Genomic DNA, 14699 nt, shown 5'->3' on the forward strand with positions numbered 1-14699 from the left:
AATTATGCATTGGAATTAAAATGTGATCATGCATATCCTAAATAATAAATAATAATAAATGTTAACAAAAAAGCGCAAAGTTAAAAAGTAACAGAGGTTGCAATACCAGATCTATTTTCACTTGTCAGATACACTTATAAAAATATACTAAAGTAATTTATAGTAAACACCATACTGACACTGACACGTCCATAAAGATAAACACGTTACACAATCAGCTAAAATGTTGCTAGAATGGGGTTTTATGTATGGGCGATATATAGTTGAAGTCAAAATTATTAAACCACCTTTGAGTTTTTTTTTTTTTTTCTTTTTTAGATATTTTCCAAATTATGTTTAACAGAGCAAGAACATTTTCAGAACAATTTACAGAACAAACCATCGTTATGCAATAAATAGCCTAATTACCCTAACCTGCCTAATTAACAAAGTTAATCCTTTAAATGTCACTTTAAGCTGTATAGAAGTGTTTTGAAAAATATCTAGTCAAATATTATTGACTTTCACCATGCCAAAGATAAAGTAAACCAGTTATTAGAGATTAGTTATTAAAACTATTATGTTTAGAAATGTGTTAAAAAAATCTGCTCTCCGGTAAACAGAAATTGGGGAGAAAATAAACAGGGGGCTAATAATTCAGGGGGGCTAATAATTCTAACTTCAACTGTATATTGCATAACCAAAAGACCATATCCATGTGTTGTTTGGTAAGTCAATATATTGATTATTGTGACAGGCCTGGTAAATTATAAGGAATATTTGGGTGAGATTTCCCTTTAAATCTACTCTAGATCTTTTTAATAGATTACTGCTTCTGAAAGACTTATTTAAAATTTTTGGGACATGGCCCGCTGATAGTAATCAATACTTTTAAAATACAAAAAATTGATCAGTACTTTGCACTCTTAGCCTGGTTCTGGTCTTTTTCTCTCTGCTCTTCCAGGTCTCTGATCTTGACCAGTAAGTTCTGGTTCTGCTGCTGAAGCTCTTGGATGCTGCGGAATGCCACCTGTCGTGAACCCTGGACCTCAGAGCTACTGCTCACAGCAGAACTCACATCCTCACGCACTACCTGATTACCACGTGCCTCCTCCACCTCCACCAGAAGCACACGCACCTGAATCATCAACCAACAAAATTGTGGATACATGTATCAGATTTTGGGATCATAAAGAATGTGCTTTATCTCAGCGTTGACTGTAACGTTACCTGCTCAGACATGTCGGCTAGCTGTCTCTCTGATTTCTGATTATCTCTTTCAAGCACTAAAGCTCTCTTATTGGCTTCATCCGTTTCTTTTTGTAGCCGATGGACCTCCTACAAGATAAAAAAAGGGATTAGCGTCTACTAAAAATCATCATTATCCTGTTCCTTCTTTTTGCATTAGCTCTCAAATGTGTGCAAACCTTCATAGCTTGCTCTAGTTTATAACAGAGACTGGTCATAGACTTCTGCATGCTCTCATATTCCTCTCTCTGGCGTTTCAGGATGGGAGCTTTGGTTTCCACCTCCAGCACGATCTCATCAAGGACCTTGTTCACACGCTTGTTCTCCAACTTCTCAAGGTGCAGCTGGTCTTGTGCCTCCACAAAGGCATTGTACAACTGAACACAAAAACAGGACAGATTAATTCAGGGTTCTTACACTTTTTAAGAATCAAATTTAATTACTTCTTAAGCATTTTCTAAGCGTGTTTGTAAAGTTTTCCAGCACGCTATAACTGTTAAACTATGTATAGAGAAGAGAATTGAGGTTATTGCCATATTGGATTTTTTGGCTATGTCATGGCAAAAAAAAAAAACAAAAAAAAAGATTAGCCAACCACATTTTATAAATACCATTTTTGTATAATTATAAATTTATTCTAACAAAAAAAAAGTCATCAACAGCTATAAATAATACGCAAGTTAAAATACATAAATAATAATAATGATACTACGCAAGATAAAAATCTAAAACAGTTTAAGGTTTACTTTTGATAAAAATTTTACAATTTTAGAAGGATTCACATTTAAAACTATTTTATTTAAAGTCTTTCCAGATAAAAAAAATAGTTTAAACTGTGTATACGTTACATACAAACTGTATTGTATTTAAATAGGTATAGTCAATTATTAAGACAAATTCTGAAAGCATTTGAATTCAAGCAGTTTAATCAAATAAAATGTAAGCACTTTTCAAACCTTAAAAACATTACTAAAATTCAAGCATGTTATGTTAAGTTATGAATATTCTGTCTGAAAACTAATTATGTTTATTACAAGAAAAAGGCCACAAGTTTAAGAATGATGGCTTGCTTGGATCGGGACTTGTGGAGCTGCGCTTCGGTGGATTTGCTCTTCCGTGTTTGAATTTTCAGTAGTGAAATTCAAACCACTCTGAACTGTATGGAATCAGTTTAGTCTCAAAAGAAATTCACGCAAAAGACACGATGTACACATGCATAGCCAAAGTCATGTGCATAAAATCAAATTCACGTGCGTAAAATATTTATTTATATTCACTAAATAATTTCACATGCACAAAATAAAAATACATTTTCATAAAATACGTTTCACAAATGCAAAACACCATTTGCAAATGAATAAGAGTGTGCAAAAAGTTTTGAATGTTTAAAACTTGCGAGTTCATCCTGAATGAGTTTGCAAATCCTCTTTCATGTACGACTCCCCCTGGATACGCTTGTGTGTATTTTTGAGACTCTTCTGCTAGAGGCAGGGCTACTCGTACCTTTCAGCCAATCAGAGGAGAGCTGTATTCAATAAAACCAACTCTGTGCTTCTTTTGCGCAGACTGTTCCTCTCCAGCATGGCGAACGGAGAAAGCAGGCGTCGCACTTTTTTTTTTATTTAATTATTTGTCCATATCCTCACTCGTTTTATCCATTATTTTGCCGCAGCTCCGCTCTTCTTATTTATTGTCTCGCAGCCCCATGAGCGTAATATATCCTGCAGGGTAATCATAAGTATCATTCCGGCCACACCACCTTTGCAGTGCCAATGTGGTCCAGTGGTCAGCACGTTAGGTTACCATGCGCTAGGATTCGTGTTTGATCCTCATCTGAAATAATAGCTTTATTTATTTTTTTTTCATTTTTATTGTAAGACATCTAAAACTAAGGTTGTTAAACATTTGAAGTTCTAAAGCAGCTTTTTTTATTAAAAAAGACGTGATAGTGTCATTAGAAACTGAATGAAACTGAAAAAAATAAAGATCTTCACCAAAGTAAATATCTTTTTTTCAGTTTCATTCAGTTTGTAATGACACTATCACGTCTTTTTTAATAAAACAGCTGCTTTAGAACTTCATATGTTCAACAACCTTACAGTTTTATATGTCTTAACAATAAAAATGAAAAAAAGTAAAGTTATTAACTCAGGTGAGGATCGAACACGGATCCTAGCGCATGATAACATAATGAGCTGACCACTGGACCACAATGGCGCTGCAAAAGTAATGTGGCTGGAATGATACTTATGATTACCCTGCAGGATATATTCCGCTCATGGGGCCGCAAGACAATGAATAAGAAGAGCGTGTTATCAATATATTTTGAAATAAATAATGACATTGACATCAATTGGAGGGGCCAATTAATTTGAAGTAGGCTACAAAAAAAATTAAAGCTGCAAGCAGCAATGATAGGGACCTTGCACCCGGGCTCACCGCCGCCCGGTGACCTTACGATGACAGAGAACAGCGAACAATAATAATTCAAGCCAATATATTTTTAAAAATCTAAGAAAATCACATATTTGTGCCACACTTCCTCCTGTCAGCAGGTGGCGCTATAACTGTGACTCAAGATTGGCATGTAGATGTCTTCCGGAGAGGAATCTTATCAACCATGTGAAGTTTCAGGCACATGGGACATTGTGTGGCTGAGTTATAAGCCAAACTACCTTCTGCCAGCAGGTGGCGTTATGACTGACTCAATATTGTTATGTGGATGTGTTCAGGAGAGGACAGTGTCAAACATGTCATTTCCTGTGGTCAGCAGGTGGCGCTATAACTGTAACTGGATATCGGCACGTAAACCTGTTCAGGTCAGGACTCTTATTAAATGTGTGAAGTTTGACGCAGATCGAATATTGCATGCCTGAGTTATAACGACTTCCTATTTTGTGGCGAATCATCAAAGTTTGCGAGGCCGCCACGGACACGCCCATCGATGAAAACTTTAAAGCTTCGCAATTTAACATCACCAAGGCTTTAAGATGACAAAACCCAATTTTGGTGTTGATCAGATAAAATCCCTAGGAGAAGTTCGTTAAAATACAACGCCTGAAAATGGCAAAAATGCCGCTTTTTTGCCGCACAAAGTCAAAAATATCCGACTTCCTGTTAGGTTTGAGATATGGCTCCAAGATTCAGAAGAAGAAGATTCAGAAGAAGAAGATTCAGAAGAAGATTCAGAAGAAGATTCAGAAGAAGATTCAGAAGAAGATTCAGAAGAAGAAGAAGATTCAGAAGAAGAAGAAGATTCAGAAGAAGATTCAGAAGATTCAGAAGAAGAAGATTCAGAAGAAGAAGATTCAGAAGAAGATTCAGAAGAAGATTCAGAAGAAGAAGATTCAGAAGAAGATTCAGAAGAAGATTCAGAAGAAGAAGAAGATTCAGAAGAAGAAGATTCAGAAGAAGAAGATTCAGAAGAAGATTCAGAAGAAGAAGAAGATTCAGAAGAAGATTCAGAAGATTCAGAAGAAGAAGATTCAGAAGAAGAAGATTCAGAAGAAGATTCAGAAGAAGATTCAGAATAAGATTCAGAAGATTCAGAAGAAGAAGATTCAGAAGAAGAAGATTCAGAAGAAGATTCAGAAGAAGAAGAAGATTCAGAAGAAGAAGAAGATTCAGAAGAAGAAGATTCAGAAGAAGATTCAGACGAAGATTCAGAAGAAGAAGATTCAGAAGATTCAGAAGATTCAGAAGAAGAAGATTCAGAAGAAGAAGATTCAGAAGAAGATTCAGAAGAAGAAGATTCAGAAGAAGATTCAGAAGAAGATTCAGAAGAAGAAGAAGATTCAGAAGAAGAAGATTCAGAAGAAGAAGAAGATTCAGAAGAAGAAGATTCAGAAGATTCAGAAGAAGTAGATTCAGAAGAAGAAGATTCAGAAGAAGAAGATTCAGAAGAAGAAGAAGATTCAGAAGAAGATTCAGAAGAAGATTAAGAAGAAGATTCAGAAGAAGATTCAGAAGAAGATTCAGAAGAAGAAGATTCAGAAGAAGATTCAGAAGATTCAGAAGAAGAAGAAGAAGATTCAGAAGAAGAAGATTCAGAAGAAGATTCAGAAGAAGAAGATTCAGAAGAAGAAGATTCAGAAGAAGATTCAGAAGAAGAAGAAGAAGATTCAGAAGATTCAGAAGAAGATTCAGAAGAAGAAGATTCAGAAGAAGAAGATTCAGAAGAAGATTCAGAAGAAGAAGAAGATTCAGAAGAAGAAGATTCAGAAGAAGAAGAAGATTCAGAAGAAGAAGATTCAGAAGAAGAAGATTCAGAAGAAGAAGAAGAAGATTCAGAAGAAGAAGAAGAAGAAGATTCAGAAGATTCAGAAGATTCAGAAGATTCAGAAGATTCAGAAGAAGAAGATTCAGATGAAGAAGATTCAGAAGATGGATGATGCATCGATTAAAATTCCCTTACCTGAAACTCCTAATCCACCGACTAAAAAATCAAAAACAACTGACAAAGGGGCGTCGGAGAGTCAAACGGTGTCCAACTCGCACCTGCTGGAAGTTTTGGAACGAGTTGAAAAAATGCAGTTAGAATCATCGCGCAGTTTCTCTCACGCAACGTCCGAGATCAGATCTGGAGGGATGCCAGAACCGCTGACATCCTCAAAGAGAAGAAAATCCGGATTTTTGAAGACCTAACTCAAAGCACCAAAGAGGCCAGAAATAAACTTTGGCCAATTGTCGAACGAGCGAGAAAGGAGGGGAAGAGAGCAGGCTTCAGAGGACCGTTTGCATATGTGGATGGCAAAAGGATTTCAGCAAAAGATCAGCCAGGATAAATGATGCTGTCCTCATCAACATTTCACCACGGCACTTTTTTTATATATATATTTTTTTTTTTTCGGGTGAGCGCAAGCTTCTTTTTTCTTTCTTTTTCTTTAACTTATATATCCCTGTTCAGACGGAAGGATAAACTGTGTTTTTGAACTGAGTTTAGATTTAAAGGACTTGTTGTCGTCACCACTCTCGCAAGTGAGGGATCTTTAACTTTTTTTTCCCCCTCTCTCCCTTTTTTCATTTATTTTTTAATTATTGAGACTTTCGTTTATAGACATTATTCTTAAATACTTAACATTTATTTTTTGAAGTCTTCATTTACTATAAACGAAACTTAATTATTGTTTTTATTACTATTTTTTTTACCGGTTGTACGGAGGAACATATAAAAGAAAAAGTAAAGCATATGAAAAAGACTTTAATTGAAAAGCCCTTATACTTACATTTCTCATGTTGCAGAGTCAAGCGAACTATCGCTTTTTTTATTGTTACTCTAAAAAAGTTTATTCTGTTCTAATTCATATCTTAGCTTATACCTAGTTCTTTAGGTAGTGTTTACTTGTTATATTTGTATGTCATTGTCGTTATTTTCTTTAAATGCCAGGGGTTTAAAAAATAATATCAAAAGGAAAGCTTTATTTTTGTTTTCTAAGAGACACAAAGTAGATTTTTGTTTTTTACAGGAAAGTCACTCTACCTCAAAAGATGCAAAATTTTGGAGGACACAATGGGGCAATGATATATGGCTGTCACACGGGTCAGAACATTCTGCAGGAGTAGCAATTATGAAGTATAATTTCAATGGCAATGTTCTGGAAACTGATATTGATCCCTCAGGCCACTTCTTGCTAATAATAATTGTTGTCAATCAATGTATAGTAATTATTGTGAACATATATGGATACAACTCTGTTGCGGACAACTGCGCTTTTTTTAACATGTTAGATCAAAAACTTTCCGTAGCAATAAAAAAATATCCAACAGCCTTTATAATATTAGGTGGGGATTTTAACATTGTAATGAATAATATGCTAGACAGATACCCTCCAAGGAAAGCAGCTTCTCCAAGCTCCTATCTTCTAGCGCTTATAGATAAATTTGATTTAGTCGACATATGGAGAGAGATGTATCCAGATATAATACAGTACACTTGGAGCAACAAAGATCACTCGAGACAATCCAGAATTGACTATTGGTTGATTTCTAAAACATTAAAAGACAATAATATATCTACTTCTATTAGCAATAGTCCACTGTCTGACCATAATGCCATTTACATCTTTATTAATTTGTCACAAAGTACTACAATTAATAATAATAAATCTCTAATTTGGAAATTAAACAATTCTCTTCTTAAGTATGAAAAGGCCAAGCAACAGGTTGAAGAGATTATTCACATCTACTGGGAAAAAGCCAAATCACAAAAAGCTTATGGACGTAATTGGGAACTCCTAAAATATGAACTAGGTAAATTCTTTAGAAAATTTGGTGGTGACATAGCTAAGCAAAATAGATTAAATGAAGACAAAATTCTTTCACAACTTTCAGATTTTTCTTTTAATAAATCACTGACAGATGCTCAAAATGCAGAATATTTAAAATTGCAGAATAAATTAGATGAGCTATATAAAACTAAAGCTAAGGGAGCCTATGTCAGATCCAGAAAAACATGGCTGGAAGAAGGAGAACAAAACTCAGCTTATTTCTTCAGGATGGAGAGATCCAATGCCTTAAATGCTTCTATTGTTCGACTTAGAGCAAACGATAAGTTACTTGAAAATCCTGGGGAGATAGCTCATTTTTGCTCCCAATTTTATAATAATTTGTATACATCAAAATACTGTGATAATTCAGCCAATTTATTTTTTGAATCTATTAATCAAAACAAAGTAATCTCATTAGAGGATAAAGAAGCATGTGAGGGTGATTTATCTCTATCAGAAATTCTTCAGGCAATCAAAAGTTTAAAAAATAATAAAAGTCCAGGCAGTGATGGTCTCACCGCTGAACTATATAAGATGTTTGATAAGGAATTATCTCCTTTTTTACTAAAAGTGTTTGAGGAAAGCTTTGATTTGGAGGCTCTTCCACCAACTATGACACAAGGGGTCATCACCTTGATCCCCAAACCCAATAAAGATAAAGAATGTCTAGAAAACTGGAGGCCTATCACCCTTTTAAATAATGACTACAAAATCTTAGCCTCTATTTTAGCAAGAAGAATTAAAGATGTCCTTAACTCGATTATTGATGAGTCGCAATCAGGCTTCATGGAGAAACGTCATATTACAAATAACATCAGATTAGTTCTAGACCTTTTAGATTATGAAGATCTTATACTTAATGACAGTTTCCTACTTTTTCTAGACTTCTACAAAGCCTTTGATTCGCTCGAACACAAATTCATATTTAAAGCTCTTGATAAGTTTGGTTTTGGTGATTATTTTTGTAGAGCCATTCGCACATTATATAAAAACAATAATAGCTGTATTAAATTAAAATTTGGAACATCACCAAGATTCAGCTTGTCACGAGGAGTGAGACAAGGATGTCCTATATCTCCATATTTATTTTTACTAGCCTCACAACTTTTAGCTCTCCACATTTCTAGTAGTAATTTACAAGGTATCACAATTGATGATAGACAAATTATTATTAGCCAGCTGGCTGACGACACTACTTTATTCCTGAATGATGCTTCACAAATCCCTTTTGCTTTAAAACTGATTGAATCCTTTTCCAAAGCATCAGGTCTTTATTTAAATATCAAAAAATGTGAATTGATGGCAATTAAAAACTGTAATGTTCCCATTATATGCAACATCCCTGTGAAAGATCAAATAACATACTTAGGAATTGTAATAAATAAGGACCAAAAAACAAGATGCAAACTCAATTTTGATCCTTTAATATTGAAAACTCAAAAGAAACTTAACTCATGGCTGCAGAGAGACTTATCAATAAGAGGAAGAATTTTACTCTCTAAAGCTGAAGGGTTGTCTCGACTGACCTATGCAGCGCTTTCCTTGGAGGTAAATAAAGAAACATTAAAAAGGATTGATAGCATGTTAAATAAATTTGTCTGGAAAAACAAAATTCACCTAATTAAGAAATCAGTAATAATGAACCCCATAAAACAAGGAGGACTGAATTATCTAGATTTTACTACGTTAAACAACACCTTTAAAATTAATTGGCTCAAAAACTTTCTTAAAAATCCCCACTCACTCTGGAATATTATCCCTAATTATATTTTCTCCAAAGTTGGTGGTTTAAATTTTCTTTTACTTTGTAATTATAATGTTTTGAAGATACCGATCAAACTCTCCAATTTTCATAAGCAGATGCTCTTGGCCTGGTCTCTAATATACAAGCATAACTTTTCTCCACACAGATATTATTTATGGAATAATAAAGACATTCTTTACAAAAATAAATCACTCTATTTTGAAAATTGGTTTAAAAACAACTTTCTTTTAGTTGGCCAGCTCTTTAACTCAGAAGGCAGACTTTACAACTATCCAGACTTCTTGCAGAAGTTTAACATTCCTGCTACTCCTAGTGAATATGCCATTGTTGTAAACTCTATCCCTTCTGGCGTGTTTATTCTAATGCAAGGTGTCACACTACCATGGCCACACACTCACTCCCTGAATTTAATCGACACAATGGTTGGAAGTGTGTGTTTTTCAGCAGACCAACAAAAAAATAACTGTAAAATTAGAGGCCTCTTTCAGAGAGAGATCATAACAATCCCTTATGTAATACCTTATTGGAACAACACTGTTGAAAATATTCCATGGGAGAAAGTATGGACTTTGCCTCACAAGTATCTGATTACAAATAAAGTAAAAGAAGTAACATTTAAATTAATTCACAAATGTTATCCTACTAAGGCCTGTCTTCAGAAATATAAGCCTGACATTGATTTAAACTGCTCATTCTGTCACTCTTCAGAGGAAGACTCTATTCATTTGTTCTGGCAGTGTTCCTTCACAGAGAGATTCTGGTCAGATTTGTTGATCTTTATTCAATCTTATATTATGAATGACTTTTCCTTTTCTTTTAAAGTTATATTCTTTGGATTGTTTGATGACTCTAAAGAAAACATGGAAAAAGTATATGTAGTTAATTTGTGTATTCTATTAGCCAAGTTTCATATTCACAAACAGAAGTTTAGTGGCTCTAAACCTTTTTTTGATCTATTCAAAATCGACCTAGACCAATAAACTATCCAGCATTCTCTTCATCCAAAAGCAACAAAAACGGTATCCTTATATTCTTCTTTTGTGTCTCTTTAAGATGTAACTTTATTTCATCAGTCCTATTTTTGTTACCCTGGCGTTTATTTGTCTTTGTGTGTATTTCTGTGCATTTTTTTATTTATTTGTATTTTTTGTCTCTATGTATGTAATTGTATTTGATTGACCTCTTTAATAAAAAAAAAATAAAAAAAAGATTCAGAAGAAGATTCAGAAGAAGAAGATTCAGAAGAAGAAGATTCAGAAGAAGAAGATTCAAAAGAAGATTCAGAAGAAGAAGATTCAGAAGAAGAAGATTCAGAAGAAGAAGATTCAGAAGAAGAAGATTCAGAAGAAGAAGAAGAAGAAGAAGATTCAGAAGATTCAGAAGAAGATTCAGAAGATTTAGAAGAAGAAGAAGATTCAGAAGAAGATTCAGAAGAAGATTCAGAAGAAGATTCAGAAGAAGATTAAGAAGAAGATTCAGAAGAAGATTCAGAAGAAGATTCAGAAGAAGATTCAGAAGAAGAAGATTCAGAAGAAGATTCAGAAGAAGAAGATTCAGAAGAAGAAGATTCAGAAGAAGAAGATTCAGAAGAAGAAGATTCAGAAGAAGAAGAAGAAGAAGATTCAGAAGAAGAAAAAGAAGATTCGGAAGAAGAAGAAGATTCAGAAGAAGAAGAAGATTCAGAAGAAGATTCAGAAGAAGAAGATTCAGAAGAAGAAGATTCAGAAGAAGAAGAAGATTCAGAAGAAGAAGATTCAGAAGAAGAAGAAGATTCAGAAGAAGATTCAGAAGAAGAAGATTCAGAAGAAGATTCAGAAGAAGATTCAGAAGAAGATTCAGAAGAAGAAGAAGATTCAGAAGAAGAAGAAGATTCAGAAGAAGAAGAAGATTCAGAAGAAGAAGAAGATTCAGAAGAAGATTCAGAAGAAGAAGAAGATTCAGAAGAAGAAGAAGATTCAGAAGAAGAAGATTCAGAAGAAGAAGATTCAGAAGAAGAAGATTTAGAAGATTCAGAAGAAGATTCAGAAGAAGAAGAAGAAGATTCAGAAGAAGAAGATTCAGAAGAAGAAGATTCAGAAGAAGAAGATTCAGAAGAAGAAGATTCAGAAGAAGATTCAGAAGAAGAAGATTCAGAAGAAGATTCAGAAGAAGAAGATTCAGAAGAAGAAGAAGATTCAGAAGAAGAAGATTCAGAAGAAGAAGATTCAGAAGAAGATTCAGAAGAAAATTCAGAAGAAGAAGATTCAGAAGAAGAAGATTCAGAAGAAGAAGATTCAGAAGAAGAAGAAGATTCAGAAGAAGAAGAAGATTCAGAAGAAGAAGATTCAGAAGAAGAAGAAGAAGAAGATTCAGAAGAAGAAAAAGAAGATTCGGAAGAAGAAGAAGATTCAGAAGAAGAAGAAGAAGATTCAGAAGAAGATTCAGAAGAAGATTCAGAAGAAGAAGAAGATTAAGAAGAAGAAGATTAAGAAGAAGAAGAAGATTCAGAAGAAGATTCAGAAGAAGAAGAAGATTCAGAAGAAGATTCAGAAGATTCAGAAGAAGAAGATTCAGAAGAAGAAGATTCAGAAGAAGAAGATTCAGAAGAAGAAGAAGATTCAGAAGAAGAAGAAGATTCAGAAGAAGAAGAAGATTCAGAAGAAGAAGAAGATTCAGAAGAAGAAGAAGATTCAGAAGAAGAAGAAGATTCAGAAGAAGAAGAAGATTCAGAAGAAGAAGATTCAGAAGAAGAAGATTCAGAAGAAGAAGATTCAGAAGAAGAAGATTCAGAAGAAGAAGATTCAGAAGATTCAGAAGAAGAAGATTCAGAAGAAGAAGAAGAAGAAGAAGAAGAAGAAGAAGAAGATTCAGAAGAAGAAGATTCAGAAGAAGAAGATTCAGAAGAAGAAGATTCAGAAGAAGAAGAAGATTCAGAAGAAGAAGATTCAGAAGATTCAGAAGAAGAAGATTCAGAAGAAGAAGAAGATTCAGAAGAAGAAGATTCAGAAGAAGAAGATTCAGAAGAAGAAGATTCAGAAGAAGAAGAAGAAGATTCAGAAGAAGAAGAAGAAGATTCAGAAGAAGAAGATTCAGAAGAAGAAGATTCAGAAGAAGAAGATTCAGAAGAAGATTCAGAAGAAGATTCAGAAGAAGATTCAGAAGAAGATTCAGAAGAAGATTCAGAAGAAGATTCAGAAGAAGAAGAAGATTCAGAAGAAGAAGATTCAGAAGAAGAAGAAGATTCAGAAGAAGAAGATTCAGAAGAAGAAGAAGATTCAGAAGAAGAAAAAGAAGATTCGGAAGAAGAAGAAGATTCAGAAGAAGAAGATTCAGAAGAAGAAGATTCAGAAGAAGAAGATTCAGAAGAAGAAGAAGATTCAGAAGAAGATTCAGAAGAAGAAGATTCAGAAGAAGATTCAGAAGAAGAAGATTCAGAAGAAGATTCAGAAGAAGATTCAGAAGATTCAGAAGAAGAAGATTCAGAAGAAGAAGAAGATTCAGAAGAAGAAGAAGATTCAGAAGAAGATTCAGAAGAAGAAGAAGATTCAGAAGAAGAAGAAGATTCAGAAGAAGAAGATTCAGAAGAAGAAGATTCAGAAGAAGAAGATTTAGAAGATTCAGAAGAAGAAGAAGATTTAGAAGATTCAGAAGAAGAAGAAGAAGATTCAGAAGAATCAGAAGAAGATTCAGAAGAAGAAGATTCAGAAGAAGAAGATTCAGAAGAAGAAGATTCAGAAGAAGAAGAAGAAGAAGAAGAAGATTCAGAAGAAGAAGATTCAGAAGAAGAAGATTCAGAAGAAGATTCAGAAGAAGAAGATTCAGAAGAAGATTCAGAAGAAGAAGATTCAGAAGAAGAAGAAGATTCAGAAGAAGAAGATTCAGAAGAAGAAGATTCAGAAGAAGATTCAGAAGAAAATTCAGAAGAAGAAGATTCAGAAGAAGATTCAGAAGAAGAAGATTCAGAAGAAGATTCAGAAGAAGAAGATTCAGAAGAAGAAGAAGATTCAGAAGAAGATTCAGAAGATTCAGAAGAAGAAGATTCAGAAGAAGATTCAGAAGATTCAGAAGAAGAAGATTCAGAAGAAGATTCAGAAGATTCAGAAGAAGATTCAGAAGATTCAGAAGAAGAAGAAGAAGATTCAGAAGAAGAAGAAGATTCAGAAGAAGAAGATTCAGAAGAAGATTCAGAAGAAGATTCAGAAGAAGAAGATTCAGAAGAAGAAGAAGATTCAGAAGATTCAGAAGAAGAAGATTCAGAAGAAGAAGATTCAGAAGAAGAAGAAGAAGAAGATTCAGAAGAAGAAGAAGATTCAGAAGAAGAAGATTCAGAAGATTCAGAAGAAGAAGATTCAGAAGAAGATTCAGAAGAAGAAGATTCAGAAGAAGATTCAGAAGAAGAAGAAGATTCAGACGAAGATTCAGAAGAAGAAGATTCAGAAGATTCAGAAGATTCAGAAGAAGAAGATTCAGAAGAAGAAGATTCAGAAGAAGATTCAGAAGAAGAAGATTCAGAAGAAGATTCAGAAGAAGAAGAAGATTCAGAAGAAGATTCAGAAGATTCAGAAGAAGAAGATTCAGAAGATTCAGAAGAAGAAGATTCAGAAGAAGATTCAGAAGAAGATTCAGAAGAAGATTCAGAAGAAGATTCAGAAGAAGATTCAGAAGAAGAAGAAGATTCAGAAGATTCAGAAGAAGAAGAAGATTCAGAAGAAGATTCAGAATAAGATTCAGAAGATTCAGAAGAAGAAGATTCAGAAGAAGAAGATTCAGAAGAAGAAGATTCAGAAGAAGATTCAGAAGAAGAAGATTCAGAAGAAGAAGATTCAGAAGAAGAAGAAGATTCAGAAGAAGAAGAAGATTCAGAAGAAGAAGATTCAGAAGAAGAAGATTCAGAAGAAGATTCAGAAGAAGATTCAGAAGAAGAAGAAGATTCAGAAGATTCAGAAGAAGAAGAAGATTCAGAAGAAGATTCAGAATAAGATTCAGAAGATTCAGAAGAAGAAGATTCAGAAGAAGAAGATTCAGAAGAAGATTCAGAAGAAGAAGAAGATTCAGAAGAAGAAGAAGATTCAGAAGAAGAAGATTCAGAAGAAGATTCAGACGAAGAAGATTCAGAAGATTCAGAAGATTCAGAAGAAGAAGATTCAGAAGAAGAAGATTCAGAAGAAGATTCAGAAGAAGAAGATTCAGAAGAAGATTCAGAAGAAGATTCAGAAGAAGAAGAAGATTCAGAAGAAGAAGATTCAGAAGAAGAAGAAGATTCAGAAGATTCAGAAGATTCAGAAGAAGTAGATTCAGAAGAAGAAGATTCAGAAGAAGAAGATTCAGAAGAAGAAGAAGATTCAGAAGAAGATTCAGAAGAAGATTAAGAAGAAGATTCAGAAGAAGATTCAGAAGAAGAAGATTCAGAAGAAGATTCAGAAGATTCAGAAGAAGAAGAAGAAGATTCAGAAGAAGAAGAT

At 33.9% G+C, this 14699-nt stretch overlaps 1 protein-coding gene across 3 annotated transcripts in view; it reads right to left on the bottom strand.

Annotated features, from left to right (window-relative positions):
• Nucleotides 1-14699, bottom strand: part of LOC141378042 (nucleoprotein TPR-like) — an 84605-nt gene that overhangs the window by 37729 nt on the left and 32177 nt on the right. For all 3 annotated transcript variants that reach the window (XM_073924918.1, XM_073924908.1, XM_073924913.1), the window contains 3 exons: nt 1407-1604; nt 1210-1317; nt 897-1117 (listed from right to left, as the gene is read on the bottom strand). In XM_073924918.1, the coding sequence (XP_073781019.1) occupies nt 897-1117; nt 1210-1317; nt 1407-1604 (527 nt within the window). The remainder of the gene's footprint in view (nt 1-896; nt 1118-1209; nt 1318-1406; nt 1605-14699) is intronic.

Source organism: Danio rerio, chromosome 2, assembly GCF_049306965.1.
Source record: "Danio rerio strain Tuebingen ecotype United States chromosome 2, GRCz12tu, whole genome shotgun sequence".
Classification (NCBI taxonomy): Eukaryota; Metazoa; Chordata; class Actinopteri; order Cypriniformes; family Danionidae; genus Danio; species Danio rerio.